Genomic DNA, 24,209 nt, shown 5'->3' with positions numbered 1-24,209 from the left:
CGAGAAATACGTCCTCCTTATAATAAGCATCTCTTAAAATGTTTGCAATATTGAAACATTTCAATATAATGTAGAAAAAAAACGAGAGAAAAAAGTTACGGCTCGGACTCCCCGATCCTTATTGCGCATGTGCAAATTCTATCTGTGGAATTAGTTTTAATATTACTCTTTCTGGGTCACAAAATAAACTTTTAAGATATTTTCAGGCGTTAATGTAGCTGTGTAAATTGCTAATATCTGTTCAGTTTATTAAGACAACATATACTTGCAAAAGTGCTCCGACGCTTTCGGAGACGTCTGTTACCCACCAGCTCGATAGCTAGCCAAGGGGGGGGGGGGGGGGGGGGGGGTCAATTAAGTCACTTAGATAACTTAAAAATGCTATAGTTGGCCTTTTTCAGTGTTTTACTAGTTCCATCCTCCCGGGTCCTCAGGAGGATGCAGCCTAGGCGCTTGTAGAAAATCTTAATAACACATGTAGTTAGCTTACCTGCTAGGGTAAATGGTCGGCAGCTCCAGCACCTGTCCAAAACTGCAGAAGTGAAAATCCTCAATGGTCGAAAAATTGCATTTTACATCCAAATCTAGCCACGATGGTTCAAATTTTCTTAGGAGGTTTTTAGTCTAGAACACATGGTAAACCACTATCACACAGCTCAGGTCTGCTCAGGCTCAGTTGAAAGTCCGTTTGGTTTAGTTCAAACTTGTTCAGACCACATGTGCCAGTCATCTACGGGGTTTCCCACTGGTTCCCAACTTGACTCAGAAACTCTGCTCAAAAGTTGATAATCTTTGTTATGCTGTCTAGAAAATCTTAGTTAGGACAACAATGAAAGAAATTTGTTGGGTAGACAAGCTTTTTTAGGTTGTAAAGGAAAGTTTTATTTCTAAGTCAGTTTAATTTAAAAACTTTAGTGAAATCAACAATTGCTAGTTATCGTTTTTACAGTGCACTCGCTGACATCTTTAAGTCAAAATACACAGAAAATAAATAAAGGCAAAAAATACATCTGCTTTTACATTTAAACAAGAAGTTACGATTTTTAATTTTTTGGTCTTTAGCTTGGCTTTGACATGTTACATATATTGACCTTGACCTTGAAATAATTTCGGATGATTTCTACTCACTTTGGAATTATTGTGACTTTTTTTCTTCTTGTTGAATATGAGATCTACCTTCATATATTGTATTAAATATTTAAATAAACAACTGGCAACATTTATAAAACATTAATTACTTTGGTGATCACTTTACCTTCCACTCAGAACCATCTAAAAATCCAAGTTTTAACTCGCTGAATAGAATCAAATATCTGCAGAACCAATACCTGTTAATGGTTCATTTGGGTCCCTCAGACACAGATACAGTAGATCGAGGAAAGACAGAAAAAAGAAGGATCAACAATTACATTCACAGAGAGATTTGGATGTTCAGACAGATGCTTTCAAATGCTGGACAGAAGATTATGTCAGTAATCTCTGCAATCAGGGGAATGAGAACGAGAGAGAGAGAGAGAGAGAGAGAGAGAGAGAGAGAGAGAGAGAGAGCTTGACATCATGCGGGGACAGAAACAGATAAAAGTCAACTGTAAGGTCTCTGAGCAGTATGTGGAGAGTAATTAAAATGTATATAAACAGTTGAATTATGCAACAGTTCCACAACCAACAACATATACAAATTAGAGGCTTTTTAAAATTTGTATAAATTTGCATAAACAGACCTGTGTCACGTTTCATTTTGAACATTTTGGGAACACCTGAAGGTTCCCAGACACCAAACATGTTTTTGAAGGAAGCATCTGAAGTAAATTTATTCTTCTGTGACTTGAAGTGAATAAAAAAAGTAAGGCAGATGTCTCTAAGAAACTAGAACAAGAAAGTAGGTCTTTTTTCTTATGAAACAACATTAATCTTTTATGCAGACACTTCTGTGTCTTGTGTAATTTAAGAAAGTGTCCACTGTTAAACAGGGCATCTGGAGATGCATGCATGAAGGATTTGGCTCTTATTTGTAGATAAAATATGATCATGGTGATTTTCCGATCAGTTTGGTTTGGTGACAAATTTCTGCTACTGCAGCAACATAAAAGAGGAGATTTTGATGCCGAGGTATTTAAAAATCCACACAGTAATACTTGTTTCTTTGGATTATCTATAGACCATAGTGAGAACACCAAGGATTCGTTAAATCTGAATTATTCACAGCGGGATACAAGGATTGTACTATAAATAGTTTTGTTTTTTTTGGTTTGCTTTTTAGGGTTTTTTATTTTTCAAATGTAGTTCTTTTTTTGATAGCACAGTTACAGATAATGCATTATTAAGTTTTAAGTCATCAAATAATATATATGGGAGAAGATAAATGGGAAAGGATGTAATAATAAAGAGACACAGTCATTAACAAGAAATTTAGTTGTCACTTACTTCAGCACATTTGCTGTTTGTGACACAAAAACTGTGCAGCTGTGTAAATAGCAGTGGAATACTTCAGCAACTACAGATTGACATTTTTTCTTCACTTCTTCATTTCGAGCACGCTCTAATAAAGAAAAAATGGCAATATTGTCATGGTTGCTTTATTAACTTTGTCTTGACATTTTGTGCAAGTACTGCATACTTAGCTGTGGATCATCAACAGTGGAGTTACATCACTATGACTTGAACTATACCGGAAAGCCAAATCCTTTTCAGAGAGTAAATTTGTTATGATGTGGCAAAAAGGAACAAAATGCAGACTTGAACAAAAAAATATAAACTTCAATTAGGTGGCATGCATCAGTCAATCAAAATCTGCATGTTTGTGTACTAAATTTTTTTTTTTTTTTTTAAATGTTACAGAAGCCATTTTCCAGTTAACAATGTTTTTGTTATTTTGTTAATTTCTTAATTTTAAGAGGAAATAACAGTTTTTAAATTAGACTTACATCGACATAAAAAGACTTTTGATAATAACATTTTATTACAATTCCAACATGTTTTATTCAGTGTATTGTACAGGATCAAGACTTGATTTCACATGTTGTCTCACAATAACAAGTCTATTCTCCATATTCAACACTTAACTAGGACATTGAACATTTAAGACTGTGACATATGGATACAATAAAGAATGTAAAAGACATGAAATTAGACCAGGATAATGGAAACCTCCTGCATTTACTGTAGTTACACCGTGGGCTATATGTTGGTTTGGGTTAGAAAAGGAGGTAGAACATAACTTGTGGTAGTAATAATTTTGGCTACTCTGAATGACACTTTGTAGCTTTCATCTTCTTAAGAAATTCAAATTAAATACTTACTTTCTAAATGTGGAAGAAGCGATCAGAAGATGGACATTTTATTTACATGCTGTAAAACTTTGTTCACAGGTTTAAGAGGGGATGTTGTCTGTATGGTAGACACATACCGGTGATACTTTGAAATTTGAAATGCTTACAGTTTGTCCCATTTTTTTCCTCAACATTTATGTGCTGTAAATAACTTAGACAGCACATATGGGTATACAATAAATGTTATAAAACCATTGAAGAGGTTCTGTGTCATTGTTTAAATTAGACCAACTGGTCATTATCATCACACCTACAATGTGTTCATGTTTTGTGAAATTGCTGTCAGGTGAAGTGGACAAAAAAAAGACAGTGACAGAACTAGAGAAATATACAGTGAAAATGTCTGAACAGCTACTTTAAAGGTGAGTATTGAATCAAGCGAAGAGCATCGTCATTGTCCAAAATTCCCTGGATGAACTCTCCTTCTGCAATTCGGTCTGCAAAGAGAAAAAAAAAGTTTCTTATAGTTTATTAGTTTTGTTTATTTGGAGTAATATCAAAAACTGAAAGGAAGTCTTCAAAGATGGACATTAAACATAGATACACTTAAAAGGCATTGCAAATACAAACTGTGTAATTGAGGAATGTCATTTACTTTGATAGTATTACAATCCAGTAGCCTAACCTATGACTACCAGATTTGTCACATTCCTCAGGGATTTACTTCTAAACCAGTGTTTTCACTATTGCAAGTGTGATCTACTTATCTGTCCATATTCAATGTCCATATACGTCTTCACTATTTCTTACCGTTGTCACCCTTGTCAAAATAATTCCAGAGTTTATCTGCCCTCTTCTGAGCTGTGTTTTCATCTTCAGGCAACTTTTCCATCTCTTCTTTGGGAATCAGCTTAAAAATTGCCTGTCAAGGGAAAAATAACAAAATTTGGTGAAAAGTGAGAAAAGATTTCACTTGTGTGAGCTACAGCTGTATACAGTAAAATCTATTTTTGTGGCTGCAGAGGGAAATGGAGCCATTGCCCCCAAATCCTCCTTTAATCTGAACCGCTTTGTCACGTCTATGAGCTGATGAGCTGCCTCGCAAACAAAAACAGCAACAAACTGCTGTGATTCTACAGATTAACCAACCAGCTCTTTTGGTCTCTCTGGCTTTATTTAGTGAATATATGAATACTAATCTTTAAGAATGAAATGTGGCTGTTCTAATAAGGTTTCCAAGCAATATAAAGATACATTAACACTACACAGCACAGTAATACTCTTCAGCTGCCTGTCTTAAGAATATATGAAAAAAATTTATTTTTCCAAATGTAAACCGAATAATTTTGTTACATATCAGGGAGGATGCACTACGGTGGGCACAAAAAACTAAAGTGAGAAGGCACTGGCTTTATATAATTCTAAGTGCCTTTTTATATTTGTCTGCATACTGTCAACAAATAATGATGGTGCTTATTGATGAAGGTTTGCAGTTTTCTCTCTAAAAATTAATTCGAGTGGCCGGTAGATAAAACTGATTAATTTTCAATTCCATTCAAATTATTTCGGTTAAATTTTACTTTGTATTATTATATTATTTGTACATTTATAGCTCCAGATCATATCAAATATTGCCTCAATGTGCTTTATTTTTGCAAGGTTTTATGACATCAAACAAGCTCAAACACTGTCTTAAATAATCCTGTGTGCCCATCACACATTTGTTTCCGTTATACTTCATTTGCTATTCAAAGTTTAATAGCTAACATACTGTCATGCTTCTTTGAAATGTATTAAAATTAGAACATTTCACTTACTAAGAGTAAAAAAACGAATATGTGGAAAACCGAGGCTACGTTGTGACATATTAGAATAGAATAATCCTTTAATTGTCCCACAAAGTTAAATTTGGGTGTAACAGCAGCAAGAAAGACACATATACAAACAAACAGTACACAAGACACAGGACAGAAACATACACAATTTTTACATATTTACATCAAGGACATTACCTGTTACCAAGGACATGACCAAGGATTTTACCTATAGACATTTCAACATTTGTGTAAAACTTTGCAAAATTATGTCTATTTCTTTAGGATTAAGTTAAATGCAATCTATTTATGAGCATTAATAAATTATTTTTTATTTATGATCATATATAAGAAAATGAAAATGTAAACCCATATTTAGGCTCAGAATTCAAGCATATTTGGAGTCTTAATTTCAACTATAGTGGCCTGTTTTGCTATTTTACAGGTTGTACATGTAGTTCAAGACAGTCTAACATGATCTTCTATGCAGATAATACGTTTGTCTAACTTTGTTCTTGTGAATCCACCTGTTTCTGTAAACAGTGTGCAAACATCTAGAAGCCAAAGCTAAAGGAAAAGCAGTGATTTAGCACTTCATCACCACCCTTTCACTCACCGTACAGATTTCCGAGACCTCTGACTTGGTGATGTATCCATTCTTGTCCACATCAAACAGCGAGAAGGCCCATTCGAGTTTCCTGGTGGTCTTTCCTGTTGATGTCATGTGGAGGGCAATGATGTACTCCTTGAAGTCCAGAGTGCCATCGTCATTTGTGTCAAAGGAGCGGAAGACGTGTTGAGCATATGTGTTGGCATCACTTTCTGGAAAGAACTTGGTGTAGATTGTCTGAAACTCCTCTTTTGTGATGCGGCCATTTGGACACTGCTTCTTGAAGTTTTCATACCACTGGACAATTTCAGTCTCTGAGAACTTGGTGTTGAGCTTCAGATCCTCCAGGATCTCTTTGGACACAGCTCCGCTCTTGCTATTTCCCATTGCTGGTGTTTTAGTGATGTTTTAGAGCTTTATTTGAGAGTGAATATGTGGCCCCTGGCTCTTCTAGGGCAATTATAACCCAACTTTAACCTAAGAAGTTACCTCCTCTGCTTTGTTAAAGGGGTAACAGCCCTCTTGATCCTGTCTTCGCCTGCTATTCAGCCCACCAACGCAAAAGCTGTGAAAAGAACAGTCGTATGGTAAGCTCTTTAAGCCACTCAACCATCTGTACTTCCAGCAATAGGTGACAAGGTTCATTTCAGGTCAAAAGTAAAGTCCTTGCTTATCGACATCGAAGTGTGCAAGTCTCTATCCTGTTGATCTCTTAAAATAAGCACCAAGCCAGGTTGCAACTGAGGACTCAAATAGACATGATCTTGGCCCCTGAGGGCACCTTGTACTCAGAGTTATTTAGTCCCGGTAAGTTTCTATAATGAGCTTCATCCATACTTAGGAGTCTTATCTATCTATTACTTCATGGGGAAAAATGCTGTGCTTTCCAAAGTTTACATTTTCATTACCAATGTTGAACAAAAACTGAAATGGCCGAACCATAAATGTATCTTCACATGAGTGATTGCATCTATAAGTGACAGTCAATCAATAGCTTTAAATTTACACACTGGTAAGGGTCTTCAAAAGTCAGCCTGCAGCTAAGCTTGTAGTGAACATTTGTACAACTGGAAGACCCTTGTTTGATATAATATCTAGATCCAACATCATTACATGAAAACAAAAATGTTGTTTCCTTGCAAATTATAAAATACCCAAAAAATTGTGCAAGTGATTATTTTAATAAAATGAATGAATTCGTCTGTGAGAAACATAAGTGAATAGGACCAAATTTCTCTTAATTATATTTTCAAAAATTCAGTTTTGGATAAATGTTTCTTGTGAGCTGTAAAACAGAGAAACTAAAACAAAGAAAAGTTTCAGTTTCAAGTCAAAAAACTTGAATTTAACCATTAAGAAATAAAAATTCATTGCTCATTAAATGGAGTTGAACAACACCTGATTAAGATGCCATAAAGTAATAAGTCTAACAGTATCCTTAGTGTTTCCACACTCCTTATAATCAGAATTTATCTTGCAAGTGTTGCTCAGCTCTTTCTGTCTCCTACCTGTGTGATCAGCTGGGGAGTCCAGGGCAAACAGTGATGCTCTGTCTGTGAGTAGCTGAGGAAATCAACCTCCACCTGATGGGTAGAGTCAATTAATCTGGATCACCCTGAGGCGGAGCCACATCAGCACCCGTGTGAGCCCCTGAGCTGCTGCTTCCTTTTTATGTATATGTACATAGTCAAGAGGTGGCATCACTCATAAGAACTTTTTATGATGTTTCTCACAAATAACTTTCACTACTACTTATACTCAGGAAGAGTATTTTTGTTCATTATCAAGACTGAACAAAAGGCTCAAACCACTATTGATATATTCTCATTTCTTTGGTTTGACACACATATAGTTATACTATGATCAGGTTGTCATTTTGTGCCATTTTTCTGAATATTTTGCACTTTGTCGGAGATCTGGTCAGTCTGTCATTGTCATTGTGACATGAAAACAGAGCCTGTAAGGACATTTACAATGAGAAGCCACATTAAAATAGCTCCACCTGACGCTTGCAACAGGACAGTCTGGCAGTCTGACTATGACAGTAAATACTCTGTTTTTTTGTTTTTTGGGGGGGGGGTTTGTGTCCTGTCTGGCACTGTAGCAATCAGAATTATTGTCTGAGGGCCAAGACAATTTGCCCAACAGATTTACTTTCCCAAGTGGGCCTTTTGCTATACTGGTCCACTTGATTGTGATAGTTTATTTGATCTTTATTAGTTATTTTTATTCTAAGTTATTGTAATCAGGCCAGACTGGACTTGGGGACGGGAAAGAAAAACAAGAAGAAAAGTTCAGAAGAAAGTTAACAGAAGGAGAGGGAAAGAAAAAGGAGAAAAGAGAGAGAGAAGATAATGAAAATCTGCTTCATCACCTTTGTCTCCCCCCCCCCCCCTCTTTTTCTTTTCCTGGATCACCTGTTGAGAAAAAAAGAAAACAAGCAGAAGAAAACGAGAGCAATAGAATAAACAACATCACGATGATATATGGGAATATGACAGTAAATACTAAATGTTAAACATTATTGTGCAGCACGTAAGATCGACAGCGCACAGTGTGCTTTAAGGTAGGAGCCAAAAAGGGTGTAGTTTGTGGGTGTGATCACCCGTGTGTACACCTGTGAGCATGGACGCGCTGGTTTTTTGGTTTTTAAAAGGTTCCTACATGTAATGATCTGCTAGAGGGTGTGGGGGGGGCCACAGCCCCGTCCTCCAGGGCATGAAGCAGGTATGGAGGAGATCAAAACTCCAAACATCCAGAGGCCCCCAGAACACAAGAGACCAAGGAAGACTAACAGAGGGGCAGCTGCGCCACTGTCCCAGAAAGAGCTGAGGAGAGTCCCAGATGAGGGCTCACTCAGCAGCCGCGGAGCAGAAGCCAGGGGGGGTTGCAGTGACGCGCCCGGGAGCTCCGCCGGCAGCCAGCTGTGCCTGAGTGACCGAGCCCCAGGCCGAGAGGCCGAGGGCACCCCACCCCCAAAGTGGCCAGAGAGAGCCCCAGGCTCCAGGCCCCGATAAGCGGCCGCCAAGGAGTGAGCCGGTGTGTACCTGGACGCCCATCCCCGGACACAAAGAACCACCAACGCACCGATGTCTGAGGGCGTCTGCCACTGGCAGGGGAAGTGGTGGGGGGAGATAGGCCCCCATACCTTGGAGGGCCTGAGATGTCCCCAGAGAGGTGACGTCTGAAACCCGACCTGACATATGGACACAGACATACAGGCACACACAGATACAAACATCCATTCCCACCCTCATGCTCTCATATGCACTTACTCCACACTCAACCAACGTGGAGACAGACATAAAGAGACACTGTACACACGATCACACTCCCCAAGCGTACTCTAAGCCCCGGGTCTAGGTACCCTTGCCCCTGGAGGGGGGAACTGCACCCAGACCCAGGTGGTGTTACCCTTTTCCCTGCGGTGGGGGGAGGCAGACTGCCCCGACTCCGCAGCAGCAGGGAGGCCCCACACTCCAGACCACAGTCGGACGGCCAACTCCTCCTCCTAGCCCCCCTGCTCCAGCAGAGAATGGGGGTGAGAGAAGACTCCAAACCTCCCTCCACCCGCTCATATGTAGTAAATGGGTAAATGTTTTGGGTTTGCCATTTTGTTTGAGACACTCCTGAGCAGGTTTTTCCAACTGGCAGTGAGCACTCATGGTCTATTTAGTGGGAGCTATCAAAATAACATCCACAAGAATGCACAGGGTTTCCAGATGTTGCATTGTAACATCAATGCTATCCAACATTCCTGTGTACGATGACCAATCAGTTTATGTCATCTGTTATTTTCAGAAAGATTTTCTTTAAAATCCTGTTCTAGATTATATCATTAGAGTTTCTTTAGTTTGGGTATTCAGAGAGAGAGACAAATAAAACCAAGGTAATTATAATTTAGCTTCACTAATTTTGGCTGTGGTTACTTTGATCATGTAGCAGCTCATATATGAAGTCAGTTTCACTTGAGGCTGGCTGCACAAGTGAAAAATGAACAACCAGGTACAAAAATGGATTTGGTCAGTAGAGATAATTTCCTTATTATCACAACTGTACAGAGAGGACAGTTTTTATGCCTTACCTATGTGGGGATTTTTAACTGACAGGAGTAATAATAATAATGATAATAATGGATTGCATTTATATAGCGCTTTTCGGGGCCCTCAAAGCTGGCACAAGCAGTTTTTTAGGCTCACCAAATTATAGTTACAGAACTGAGTTTCTCGCCCTGGTGTATGATGTTTAGGCCTTCAGTGAAAGAAGTTCAGTGACTTGAATTAGCCAACGTAAAGTCCAGTAGATTCGTACTGCCTTCCGTCCGTTTAAATCTGACAAATACTTTTGTGGCTCCCAAAAGAATCCAAACTCTTAAACTGAGGCTACAAAATGCGCAGTTCAGGTAGTAGGAGGTATCGCAGTGGTTATACCCCTTCTTTATATACAGTCTTTGTATAGAAAGAGTCAAAACAATTTGTGAACTAATAGAATAATAACACAGCCTCTGAAACTTAGCATCATCTCACAAAGCAATGGCAAAAATGAACATATATGTTTTAAGTATGCAAAAAAAAACAAAGCCTCTGTTATTCTGGTGTGAGATTTTTATCCTTTATTATTAATCAAGCTGCTGAAGTAATTCAATTTATGTTTTAGTAATCCTATTTAATTTAATTTTGAATTATCATTGTCTATATAAAAGCTTAATTATTACCACTGCTGTAAAATATTATTCCTTAAAAGTAACAGGAAAGGCTTGTTTCTATCTTCAGCCTACAGAGCAAATCAAGTCAGCTGACTGATCTAGGCACTGAAGCATTGCAAGCGCACTGCAGGGTTTGTCTGCTGTAAAAATAAACCCGATCAAGTGAAGTGACAAAGTTAAAGGAAGCTGTTTCCAAATCTACCTTGGACCTTTAGGCGGGCCAAGGTTTAGCAGTTTAAATCCAGTTGGCAGGCAGCAGGTGGAGGATATATCTGCTGCATTCAGCGGGGGATTTAAATACACTTAAAGTGAGTGTTGACTGATCCACCATCTGCTCCACTGTCAACCAGTCTACACAGAAACCCATCAACAGAGTGCACTGAACCAACCAAAGTTTCTATCAATACAGAAAAGCATGATGGGAAAGCAACTGTCTGAACCCCACTGAAAGGTCACAACCTGTGTGACACTCCACACTTTTAATTTCGTGCATCTAGATTTTTCTTTTATCTTGTCTAATATTTGTACTGCCCACACAGTCGTGCATAAGTGATAAGAATTACAAAAGTCACATCATTTACAGTTACATCATTTTATAAACTCAATCTCTGAAACAAACTAGGAGGGCACAGGGAATGCATTCTGTCTTTCAGTGCATTCAAACACTCCATCTCACTTCCTACCTTGGCTCATAATGACGAATGGTGACAGTGCTAACGTCCAAGCTACCATGCTAATGCTAGACCCCAGTTACAGAGGCCTAAAGACTGTCAACAACCATCTGCAAGCAGTTACTAGTAAGGAAAAATGTGTATTCTTCAATTTGTTGGAACGGTTGCTGGAGATGCATGGCAGTTGGTGGGTGGAACTGGTTGCAAAGCAGTATATTGTGCTGTACTACACCAAAACCTTGTTTTGCGTTTGCTTTAATTGCTCATGAATCACCTAGGCTGCCCATACTTTGTATGGAAGATTCCAACTTCTCTGCAAAAAACCAGACGAACTGAGGTAGTGAAACCTGAAAGGTGGAAATGTTCACCTTCAAAGTAAAAGGTGCACTTTTGAAACATGTTGAATGTGAATATTCTCATATTCTCATTTTCAGTTTTTGTCACACTTTTTCAACTTTGACTACCACTCGGTGAGTATTTGGCAAGTGTTTGCAGACAAGCTGGTGTCTTTGAGGCAATATACAAGTATATTAAGGAATCACATAGAGCTATTCGGTAGAGCACGCTCTTTGCAACCAGTTTCACCTAGCGACAGCCAGCAATCACTACCCAACCACTGGAACCCCGATGGGTCTCTGAGTGTGTGAGACTAAGACTTCATAAAGAATTGTGTTCACTGTATCATAGGTCGCACTGGTATAGAAAGGGCCCTTTACGCTATTCAGTGTTTCTGCATTGCATTCTTATCTCAGAAATTCAATTACTGGTTAGAGTTAGCACCACATCTACTTCGTTAGGTTTACAAAGACATTAACCCTGCAACCCTGAAAATATGGATACCAAGTGTACAACGTACTAACTGTACAGCATCCTTGTTGGCTTTTAATGCCCATTGGTCTGCTTAAATGGTATTCATGAAGCAGCATGAGGTGAATTTCTGCCATGGTTATGGAGAAGTTTTAGAAATGAGCTGCTTTCATACTTTTTATATACAAATTATTAATTACTTTAATATTTTTACTCATTTATTTAGCCAAAAAGCTCTGACTGTTTTAGGTCCTACAATGACTTATTTTAAGTGAGTACAAGCTGATTCATAGTCTAAACTCAAAAAGTGAACTCTGTTATATAATCATCATCAACAACAACAGCAACTGTGATGTTGACTTGTTGATGGCGATGGGTCTGTTCTACCTGATTAAGATGACATAAGTAGCTACCTGCAGAAATCCTCTCCACCCACTGCTTTTCTGTCAGGCGGAGCTGTGCTGATTCTCTAATGCAGGACAAATTTAGAGCCACATACCGTAAGCTCTCCCTTGGCAAACAGCTGATGTCTCTTCTATAGAAGTAAAACATCTTAAATCCTGTGCTGACGTGCTGAGGCCTAACTTCATCATCCCGCCCTCCTCTTGGCATCATTAACCACAGCTCCACGGATCATTTGGATTTTACCACTGGACACATGGCAGAGCCAGAGAGGATGAAGAAGACATGCAATGTCAGCTTTCAAGAATAAATAACTTCCTGCAGCAACAACAACAAAAAAAACCAACCTCTGAACTTGTTCAGATTTAGTCTGACTCGAATAGTGCTGGAATAAAAAAACAGCTAATGCAGGCTAATGTTAGCTAGCTATAGTTAGCAAGCTAAAATCACTACGAGTTCTATAAAATGTATTACTGTTTCAGTATATTTTAGCATGCCACAGATAAGTATTTCACAGTTTTTTAGAAAGTGAAAACAAGAAATGACACCTTGGTGATATTATCCCTTATATTCGACCGATTTGAAAGTTTGACTGACCTAAGATTCCATGACTTTGTTTACAAATAGGATTTCAGCACACAAATTAAATTGTATTAGTCTGCATACAGTGTATTTTATTCAACATTTGTACCCTCTTTGTGTTTCCAGTCCAAAATGACCAGTCATTAGAAACGAATGGGGGAGACAACTTATACATACATACGGACACACAGAAGCATGCATGCATGTGCACACACACACACACACCAACCACTATCGGAACCTTTGCCCAGTCAATCCTCTCCTCCATAGGAACAGCTCGTGCGTTGGCAGTTCTCACAAACAGCTGCAACATTGTTTCAATTGCACTGAGTGTTTCTTGTAGCTTTGGTGTATAATGCTTTTTTGATGCCTTGCTCACAAGTCACTGTGTGGCATGACCAAGGCAGGTCAATATACTCTAAGTGTTACTCTTTATGACATATTTGATCACTACACTTGTGAGGAGGACAGAGAATCTGACTTTTTCAGGCCTCAATGTCACTTCAGATTTGATATGTTGTTACTGGTGATTCGCTTTGACAACATGATACAAAACCAGGCCGTCATCAACAAGACAAGCTGACATGATGAGCGAGGTTTAGGACAAGCGTGTGGAGCGCCGGCCACTCATCACTGTCTTAAGTCCAAACATCAGAGTGGCTTTTGGGAGATGCTGGCCTTTTATTTGTTTCTTGCTAATGGGCACAACCAATTTTCAGACTAGCATAGCTTTCATTGATTTTGTCTCTCTTTTAAAAATGGAATATTATCAGTAAGCACATTAGCATTTAAACCCCAAAGATACTTGTAAATGAGGAGAATATAATTTTCTTTACCCTAAAAACATTCATGGCCAAGATAACTAATGCACAGCTGTCTTTTTGAAGCCCACCATGACTTTGGTCAAGACGTTCAAGTATTCAGCACATTCTCCCTTTAAACATACTGATGCTTTATCAGCTTTCTTTTTTTCCACTTTAACCACTCATTTATCGTCATCTTCCAATATGCCTGCTGCTATATGATTTTACAAGAATACCAACTAACAAAGCTCCACAAAGGTGGCAGGCAGGGTAATGAGTTCCATAAAGAGACAAACACTTTCCAACCACAGAACAAGAATTTAAGTCTGGGACAGCTAAATTTTACACTTTTATACTAGTTTTTGATTTTGGGGGGAATTTGCTCTGTTGGTATCCTGATAATGCACGAACCACTGATTTAAAGGAGGAAAACATTTTTGATTTGGATCTTGTTTTGTTTTGGATTAATTTCTATTTTATTAGAGAAATTACAGCAGCTGTTTAGTTCCCTTTTGCAATTCTTCTCTCACAGAAGGTAACGATTACCTGTGAGTACTATATTTTTCATTCTTCTGGGTTTCTGGCCTTCCAACACATATTTTAGACCCCCCTTTTTAATTCTTGCTTTATTGACCTCATTCTCAATCATCTTGCATTTTTTAAGAACAAGGATATTCCCGTCGGGATTTATTGGATTAGCTGTTTTTGTCCCTTGGTTCTTGGGACAAGCCTTTCCCTGTCACTGTCTCACCTTTAACCTACAAGATTGGGTTCTAAGAAAGGGAATCCTTTGATTGTAAGGAGGAGGGGATTAAGATGGACCAACAGAAGGAGAGCCTGAGAGGAGCGGTGCATGTGGTGATGTTAGGCAGCGTAAGGAGGATTTGGCAGCAATGCAAAGCAGACAGAGAGTTAATAAAGGGAATGGAAAATCTAGGGTTACCTGAACATAGCTGAGAGGTTTTATCAAAGCTCTTTGGCTTGACCTTGGGGAATCTGTTCTTAGAAAAAGAATATTTAATCTAGACATCCTAATTGATATCATGGCGTCAGTGTGGATACTAGTCGAAGGAGGTAAGGGAGGTCAGATGAACAGTCGGCCAAATGACTGAGGATATGGACCGAGTGAGGAGGCGGGACTAATGCAGGACTTTGTGCAGTTACTTTAGACTGGGTGAAGCAAATGTAATGTTGACTGTTAGCATACAGCTATCACATAAATTGAGCAGCATTATAAAAAAAAAAATACGAGTTTTTTGGTTTATTTATAATTGTAAAAGCATCTATTCCCTTTAGTTCAGCCAAACCTCTTGTTTTATTGTCTTTCTAAAATTGATCCATGTCATTGGATTGTTTGGTCTGTTGGTCAGCTACTTGTTGATCCAAAATAGAGCTGTATAAAAAGATACATTCAAAAAAGCTCTGTTATTCCCACTAGCATGTAAAAAGTGCTGTGTGCCACTCTAACCATGTTCATTAAAAGGATAAAGTATTGATTTGGTCTTAGCACATAGGACCAAATAGAGTTCCAAGTCACTTGGAAATGAAACTGCAATTTAATCTGTTGTTAATATAGAAAAATATTATGGCAAAAAAAAATCCAAAAAACTAAACTAAACCTACAATGCAATCACACTACTTAAATGTGTTCAGTGCCATAATAAACTACCTACACCCTTACTGTTTCCATAGTAAGTAAGGGGGTAAGTGGCAGCCAGATAATTAGGTCCATTTGATTCACTGATCATAAGCAATTGTAACAATTTCTATTTTTTATTTTTATTTTTTAAAGGTTTGGTGGTTTGCAGGTCTGAAGCATTTGTGTGTATTCACGTAAAGCCAAGGAGAAAATACAAAAGTACCGATCTCAAGTATGCAATTGTTGCTGCCCATCAATATAGGAAGGGATATTTCACCATTTCCAAACAAGCTGAAGTCCAAAACATTCAAAGCAGTTCCCAAGGAGTGGCTGTCCCAGCAAGGCAGGCAGGGCATGCTCAGAGAAACAGCAAAATAAATATGAGTTCTACGTGTCAGACTGTGCAGGCCTCAGTTAACATGGTTTATGTTAGATGTTTGGCCATAATGCACAGAACTATATTTATTTTCCAGCAGTTGCTGGATCAGTCCACCAGGAACCGATCCACAGCTACCGAGACTAGTGACTGGGACGTGGAACGTCATCTCTCTGGTGGGAAGCAGCTAGTGCGTGAGGTTGAGAGATACATCAACACATGGCTTGGGCTCAGAAACCTCCTGGAGTTCTCCTGAGCTAGACTCTGTCTCAGTCTGGAGTAGCTCCTGGTGTTAGGCAGCAGGCTTTGGTGGGTATGTTAGTATCCCTCGGCTTGCTGCCTCTGTGTTGGAGTTTTTTCTGGAGCAGATGGAGGCCAGGGAGAGGGAGGTCTGGGCTTCTCTACTTAGGCTGCTGCCCCTGCAACCCAGCTCCAGATAAGAGACAGAAAATGGATGGATGGATGGATGGATGGATGGATGGATGGATGGATGGATGTTCAGCAGCTACAGCTTACCAGGTTATGACTCAGGGCAATCATCATAAGTGCAGCAGCCAATCTGCAACACAATGGCTGATGCAAACTCAAAGTGCTCCGTGCACACACACACACACACTAATACACGTATTACTGTAGATTGTTGCCGTTTTAATGACTGTCAGACAACAAAATATCCCACAACATCCTCCATAAAGTCTTGTCTGACTCTAAAAAATCATGCTTCATGGTTACTTGCTACTGCTACAGCACTGACAGAGAAAAGGTAGTGAGAACAAGACCAGTGAAAACATCCTCGCTGCGTCATGATCCAATTATTAGCTATATAATTACTGTCTGCAGGGAATGCTGTCCTCACACAGAGAAACCAGTAAGGTTATTCAGGATAGGAGACTGAGAGTGGAGTGAGTTTACTGACCATGCTGAGCTGTAGAGGAACACTGAGGTCGAGCTGCGAACTTTCGATGTTCATAATTGCTATTGTAGCAGATGACCTGAAGGCCAGCTCTGATTTCAAACCATAAGTGTGTCAGGTTAAAGTGGAGTCAAACAGTTTTCAAGCTGTAGTCCAAATTTAATTCACTTGATTTACCACCTAGGAGGGGCTTAGCATGCAGCCTAAGGTCAACCCAGGCCAAGCTGGCAAATTTCCTAAGAAAACATGTCAGACTCAATCTAAAACAGATCATTTATTAGATAGTCTTAACAGAACCCGGCTGGAGCTGGATCCTAATAACCTTAATAAAGAGAAGAATCAGATTTCTTTATTTTAGAATGGATTTCTTGGATACAACTGAGGTAGATTTTGTGAAAACTAGGTTTTATAATTAAATATAATTCTAAATAATAAAGTCTCACCTTCCTTTTAAAATGTATTTATTTTAATTTTGGGAATGAGTTATTTTTTGTACAAACAAAATGTGAATTTAACTGGCATCAGTAACCAACTCTTTAGCGCTGTCTGGGTTTCCAACATCCATCCATCCATTTTCTTCCGCTTATCCGGGACCGGGTCACGGGCGCAGCAACCCAAGCAGAGAAACCCAGACCTCCCTCTCCCCAGCCACCTCCTCCAGCTTATCCGGGGGAACACCAAAGCGTTCCCAGGCCAGCCGACAGATATCCAGCGTGTCCTGGGTCTGCCCCGGGGCCTCCTTCCGGTGGGACAAGTCCGGAAAACCTCACCCAGGAGGCATCCTTGTCAGATACCCGAACCACCTCAACTGGCTCCTTTCGATGTGGAGGAGCAGCGGCTCTACTCTGAGCCCCTCCCGAACGGGCGAACTTCCAGCCACCCTTCGGAGGAAGCCCATTTCCGCCGCTTGTATTCGCGATCTCGTTCTTTCGGTCACTACCCACAGCTCGTGACCATAGGTGAGGGGAGGGGCGTAGATCGACCAGTAAAATGAGAGCTTCGCTTCTACACTCAGCTCTCTCTTCACCACAACAGACCGGTACAGCGTCCACATCACTGCAGCTGCTGCACCAATTCGTCTGTCAATCTCCGGCTCCTTTCTCCTATCACTCGTGAACAAGACCCCAAGATACTTAAACACCTCCTTTCCAACACTGAAGTGCAAATATCTGCACATTCCTCCAATGTCCACTTGAGGCTGGCACACAAAACGAGTCGACCCCTGTAGACTGCTGTGTTAAAATGCCCAACTTTACAGAATCAAAACGCATGGATACCTTCTATGGATAGTTTGTCCATTTATAAAAACTGTATGGATGGAGACATCCACCTGCATCTGGAGTTCGAGCTGTGTTGTAGGTGGGCCAGCACAAACAGCTGTAGCCAGTAGGTGTCACTTCTACTATCTGGAGTCACTGAACTGGACTTTTCCATCATGTTTCTGTTGTTTGGATCATGGATAGGATTATCTGACAAATAGCAACCCTGCAAGCAAGTTAGTTGGGGCAGCAGCATCATCTACTAGTCTCTTACATCTATTTAATGTTTTAAACTTAAAGATTAAAGTAATGTTACCTGTAGAGTCAATTTGATCAAGCTTGCTTCAGCTTGGCATGTAGGAAACAAGCTTTCACGTTTGTAAATTGTTGAGTTTCTTTTTATTATTATCTACAATTTGAACTATTTCTGTGATTGCTCTGGTTTTAAATATCTAAATGTGACATCCACCTTCTAAGAAAGTACTGACTAGCAATTGGTCAGTCACTGGCCTGTCTGTCTGCTACTCCACAGGCTCCGTAATTGATCTAATCACTAACTACTGGGACTGCAGCCAGTGAGTAATCTATTATTTGCGCAGACACGTCTGCCATTTTCTGCAGCAAGGTTAGAGGTGAGCCAGATAAGGAATCAAGCTTCAGAATCAGTTCCTGTCTTTAGTTTCTCCTTTGCTTTTTATGGGGGCTGCTGTAATTGTGAGCTTAGGTGGAGTTCATTCCTCAGCTTGGGCCAAGCTGCACGGCAGGTAAAGAAGATTTTGGTCTCCGGATTGAAAGCTGATTTTAGGGTTGTACTCAAGGTCCTGGTTATAATGTATATTTTGTGACAGGTTTGGGGGCTGGGTGATGGTACATACCACAGTAATATTACTCACATATTGAATTGTGAAACATTGCCAAACGCTGCACTAGAATTGGATTCATTATTTGGCATATTCACTCAGTAGCTTTAGTGCGGCTGTGTTCTTTACTGAATGTTTGCTGATGTTGGAATTCCCACTTTTCACCAGCAGAGGCCAGTAAAGGTAAAGTAATTCTCTCCCATGCACTCTTATACATACTCATAGTAACTGATTCCTGAAGATGGAAATCTAGATGTAATGAAAAAAGAACAGTAGCTGTACTGTATTTTTTAATAAAGCAGTGGAAATTATATAGTTTATGTTGATGAGATATCATGCAATATTGATCATTGAACATTTAGATCAAACCCATTCTAGCTACTATCTTAATGATCTGTTAATGTTTCGATGGAGGATGTTAAGGTTAACTAAAACACTGAAACTGAAAAGGCCAGAAATCACTCCTGTAAAGGTCACAGTTCACTGTGCAGTCCTGAGGAGCAGGTTAAAGCTCTAACATGGATAAAAAGCTCCTGTTTTTTTGTTTTTTTTGACCAAAGCTAAACTGATGAAAAGTAGAAAACTTTTTGGTAGTAAGATGCTCAGTTCAAGAGCCTGCAAGTCTGATGGCATGAAGGTTCATTAATGCCTATACAATCGGCAGCTTGCAGCACCATGAATGCTGAAAGGTATGTTCAAGTTTTAGAGCAGCATGTGGCTGAAAGTTAAACTGGCCTGCCTGGAGTTCAGACCTTTCATCAACTAAAAAATAAACATCTGGATCATCATGAAAAGTACAACAAAGAAAACCTATGATTGCTGAGCAGCTCCATCAGATAACAGTGGGATAACATTCCTCTTCCAAACACCGAGAAAGAAGACAGGAAGCTCCACGGCAGTAAACATGACCATGTCCCATTAAATTCAAGATTACTTTATTTTGTTCTTATAATTCTCAGTTTAACCATTTCATTTGTTTATATGTGTTTTACTGTGTATAAATATATATTGGTTACATGATCTGGAAATGACTGCAAAAATAAAACTTTAGAAACTCTTGGTTTGATTTTTTTCTAATTCTAAATTAAAAATTCTGAATGATTTAACTTACAAGTTACTCCCATAAGCTTCTTATACTATAAAGGCTGTAGATGGAAATTGTTGTTTCTAAGTCCCACAGCTCACCAGTAGAGGGCAGTAGAGAGCCTTTATTGTATGTATGATTATGACACAGGGGAGGTCAAAACCTCACTGAAACACCACTGAGTAAAATGCTTAATAGATATTATAATATTTTATATATATTACAATGTGGTATGATTTTCGATATTTCTGTGCATTGTCAGAATGCTCTGTTGTTCTTTGTTTTACTACTTTCCTGTCTGTAACCTCATTACAACTTTATTTCCTCTTCATTATGTTGTCCAACTGAAAAATTATTTTAATTACAAACAGTTCTAACATATGCAGAGGTTTATATGCATATTAGTCTTGTATTGTTCGCTATATATGTAAATCCATGAATAAATACAATAGTGAATTCTAACAGCTGTTATATTGTAACATAAATAAAATGGCATTAATAGGCCATTTAATGACATAATGCACGCAGTACCTGTCCTGCTATTGCCTACTGTTGTGTCTCTATTGACAGATTGCTGTATTAATATTAATATGACATTTATTTTTGTTGCATTTTTAGTTTCAAACTAAATATTTAAGTCACTTTTAAATAAACCTGATAATCAAATAAAACAAAAAACATATTTTCATAATTATATAAAGAGCTTTTTTTTTATTGAAATCCAATGAGACAACACTGCTCTGTTAAACAACAGTCAGATGATATATATAAAAAAGAAGAATACTGGTCATAATAAGGCAAACGCTTCAGCTTTGTAACACTCTGAAATCTTTTGGAGAGGTCTGTAACACTTTCACACACAAACAGTTTGATTCAGCATCTGTTTCTCATTAACACTGAACACCATCAAAAGGCTTTTAAAATGAAAGGGACTTCCTGCTCAGCTGCGGTATTTGTGCGAGCGTATCTTGCGGCTGAGGGTTCGGGCGATGCGGTCGACGGCGTAGCTGATGTGTCCCTGCTTCTTGTCATCTGCAAGTGACAGGCCCTCGATGTTTCCGCTGTACCACAACACCCATCCGGCCAGAGACACGAGTAAAAACAGGGCTCCTGAGCAGAGGACACAGATTCATCATTTTTTTATTACTAGGTCATAGAAATTCATCTAAACAGAACAATTACAACCCCAGCCCATTTAATGATCTAGTCTTGAGAAAGAAGCAAAGATTATCTCCTTAATAAAAATAATAAAAAAAGATGTAGAGCACGTGTTGTTTTAAGCCTTTTTCTGTAATAGTTAATTTCCACCCACAAGTTTTCTCATGTTTTTGTGTAACATTTTATCTCCTCATCTATTTTGTTGCAGTTCTATCATAAAGGTCACTCTACTCCTTTCTTGTGCTCTGTACTTCTACTGCACAGTAAAAGTTCAAATGCTGTTTCATATTTGTAGAGTCTGGCATTTGTTTGACTTTGTTGCAGTTTAGCCTTTGATATTGTCTGATATTCCACATAACTGATATTTACATAGTTTGCATGGTTAAGACCACCTGGACAAAATCACAAATCACCAGGAAATGGTAATTACATCATTGGTGTCATATATGCAGTTGGCTGGCACATTTTGGCGGATGCATGAATGGATGAGTGGATATTGCAGCCCAGCTTCCAGCCAGGAAAGAATCTGCAAATAAACTTTGCAGTTATTCTGAAAACAGCTGACTCGACTATTTTCACTGCTGTGAGAAATCTGCTTTTGAAGCTCCATCACTTTGAGATTTGGCTCAGAGAATCACATTTTGTCTGTTCCCTGAAGGTAAATGGAGACATGGCAGTCTCTCTCCCACCTATCTTGAAATTGTCTGCCTCCAGCATCAGCTCCCTGTTTGGCACCATTGTCAGAGTACTAGCTTTTTAGCTAGCGGGTGCAGAGGAGGTGTGTGTGTGTGTGTGTGTGTGTGTGTGTGTGTGTGTGTGTGTGTGTGTGTGTGTGTGTGTGTGTGTGTGTGTGTGTGTGTTGGTGTACAGCTACAAATATGCAGACAGCTATTCACTGAGTACCTGAAGTTATAATAACTTTTGCAGAGAGCTAATTTTGATGCTTTAAAGTTCACAGAGATGTGCAAAATTCCTTCCTCTGCTTGTGAATTAATGTATATGCTGCTATGACTGTGAGTTTATATTAATTCTAATAATTAAGACCCATTTCTGTAATATACTCACATATCTATATTATTGCTAATATATATTGTAATATATCTATATCACTAAAGCACTTCTGGATGGATGCAAACTGCATTTCGTTGCCCTGTACCTGTGCATGTGCAATGACAATAAAGTTGAATTCTATTCTATTCTATTCTAATTCACGCTCCAGTTGACTCGTCACTTCTGTTTAATGTCAACCCACTTCTGTTTTTGATTAAGCCACACAAGCATACCAGAGTAGACCAACACGTCTCCAAGGTCCCTGTCTTGGATCTTCAGATTGGCGAAGACCCCCACCAGCAGAGCGGCTCCACCCACTACATCCATAAACACGGCAAACGCCAGAGCCAGTTTACAGTGGGACAACCCAGTATATTCGCCCATTATTGAGCTGGGAGGGAGGAGGAGAGGAAAGACTGTTACAATCTGACAGAACCACAGGTGAACTAAACCCGCTACAGGATCACTGATGCTTCCACATGTACTAGTGGAAGAATGATTCACGTTAACACTGACAAAATTAAACATATTAAATGTTTAAATTAAATGTTGTAAATACACAGAATTCAGACATTTACATTCTGATCAGAGTTTAGATTAAAGCTAAATACATGGGACAGAGGCCTAGAATCTGAAATGTCAAAAGAAGGAGGGACTGCTTTCCTGATTTGGTCTCTGAAAGAAATTTATGATCCTGGTCTATGAGAAGCTGTAAATACAATATCAGTCTCCTACCTGCAAAACTGGCCTCCAAAACCTGCTGACAAAGATGACACATTCAAATATTTTAGGGATTTTGAGCATCAGTGATTCTGTGTTAAACTGAACACCACTCCTGAGCGTTCTTAATCATAGAGTACCAGATAATGGTACCAGATAATATGAAGGCTCTAGCTCAAGTGGTTAACTAGATAATTATATTTTAAGACAGCCTTCCAAAGATGATTTCCTAAAAGACAAAACAAAACTGTTTTCCTTCATTAGAAAGCTAGGGACAGTAGGGACCTGAAACTTTCTACTAGAACAGTGTCTTTCAGGCAGAAAGATGACACTAGCTGCAATATAATAATGTACCACAGAACCAGAAGCAGTAGGTTATACATGATTCGTGACTGAGTCTGCTTTAAAAACTGTCTCAGTTTAGTTTCAAGATGATCCCTGTTAGGGGCAGTTTAAGTTCTGGAGGTAAGAAGATCCACGTCTCTGATGACAACCTGCAGCTTCCATAGATGCTCCATGTTACTGAACCAAAAGCCTTAAGAGGAACCACGAGGTTACTGTGTTAGTCACTGATTGTGTGAGCATCTGCAAAGTAATCTAAGATCGGCAAATGTAATAAAATACAAAACTTTACATGTTTAATTTCTTAAGACTATGGAAACAGTGTAATGTTATCAGCTTCTTATCCCAAATTTGAATTGCCTGCTCATCATAAGAGGGTTGATTTATGTGAAAGCTGCCTGTGTGAGACCCTTATAAGACTATACCAAACATATCAAATCAAACCAAAATTTATTGATATAGCAAATATTAAAAACAATAAAGTTAACCATAGTGCTTCACAGTCAGTAACGCAGACACACAGCTGCATTTTGAACTAACTGAAGCCGGTAAAGAGTACACTGTACACAAAGGAGTACGGCGTCACTGTGTTTGACAGGAGGATTCAATCTTTTTGCAAGCGGTCAACTAGACCCAGAGCTGTTTCTGCCTGGTTTGTAACAGGAGAACATAACAATGTTCTCTTGGATTATGAACTAAAGTTAATTTAAAGACTTTCTTTCACACATAAACTTTGACTCACGTGCTGCTGTTGTCCGTTAAGTGATAAAAAACAACGCCTCCGTAGACGGGTTTGTTCTCTCCACCGTGTTCTTCACTTCCGGCTTGATCTGCGCTCTTACTCACCTGCAGCCACCACGCCCTTCTGGTGACACGTTTCCGGTCCGGATTTCACCATCTTCTTCTTTTTCTTTTCCTTTGCTTCTTGGCATTTTACAGCTTCATAAACGCAAAGAAATTTATTTTTAAAACGCACTTTTTATTGTTATAGTTTCACTGTATTTATTTAATGTGAGTGTTTTATTGATTAATAAAGAATAATAAGGGTCCCTTTTAACACTTTTTAGATATTTCTTTTAATTTGAATGGAAATCTTTTAGGGGGTAAAAAAAAAAACAACAAAAAAAAACACCGCCCCTCTGCGC

The 24,209-nt window shown here is 39.0% G+C and overlaps 2 protein-coding genes across 4 annotated transcripts; both read right to left on the bottom strand.

The window, feature by feature from the left end:
- Window positions 1–2,940: 2,940 nt before the first annotated feature.
- On the bottom strand, window positions 2,941–7,283 carry LOC113015211 (recoverin-like). The gene is made up of 4 exons (XM_026157165.1): window positions 7,202–7,283; window positions 5,700–6,258; window positions 4,080–4,191; window positions 2,941–3,766 (listed from the first exon to the last, which is right to left on the bottom strand). Exons 2-4 carry the CDS (start codon window positions 6,078–6,080, stop codon window positions 3,681–3,683), a joined length of 579 nt encoding a protein of 192 aa, XP_026012950.1. The 5' UTR covers window positions 6,081–6,258; window positions 7,202–7,283; the 3' UTR covers window positions 2,941–3,680.
- A 13,193-nt stretch (window positions 7,284–20,476) lies between these two features.
- On the bottom strand, window positions 20,477–23,954 carry tmem238a (transmembrane protein 238a). Of its 3 annotated transcripts, none has more exons than XM_026157172.1 (4): window positions 23,807–23,949; window positions 22,738–22,762; window positions 22,236–22,393; window positions 20,477–20,904 (listed from the first exon to the last, which is right to left on the bottom strand). In XM_026157172.1, the coding sequence occupies exons 3-4, from the start codon at window positions 22,384–22,386 to the stop codon at window positions 20,735–20,737; spliced, it is 321 nt and encodes a 106-aa protein (XP_026012957.1). In that variant the 5' UTR covers window positions 22,387–22,393; window positions 22,738–22,762; window positions 23,807–23,949; the 3' UTR covers window positions 20,477–20,734. The 3 variants fall into 3 exon arrangements, with proteins under 3 accessions (XP_026012957.1, XP_026012956.1, XP_026012955.1); XM_026157171.1 differs by having other exon boundaries at window positions 22,738–22,759; XM_026157170.1 differs by lacking the exon at window positions 22,738–22,762 and having other exon boundaries at window positions 23,807–23,954.
- Between the last annotated feature and the right edge of the window lie 255 nt (window positions 23,955–24,209).

The sequence above is a fragment of the Astatotilapia calliptera genome, chromosome 22 (assembly GCF_900246225.1).
Source record: "Astatotilapia calliptera chromosome 22, fAstCal1.2, whole genome shotgun sequence".
In the NCBI taxonomy this organism is placed as follows: Eukaryota; Metazoa; Chordata; class Actinopteri; order Cichliformes; family Cichlidae; genus Astatotilapia; species Astatotilapia calliptera.
This window is presented reverse-complemented; position numbering and strand designations above follow the sequence as displayed.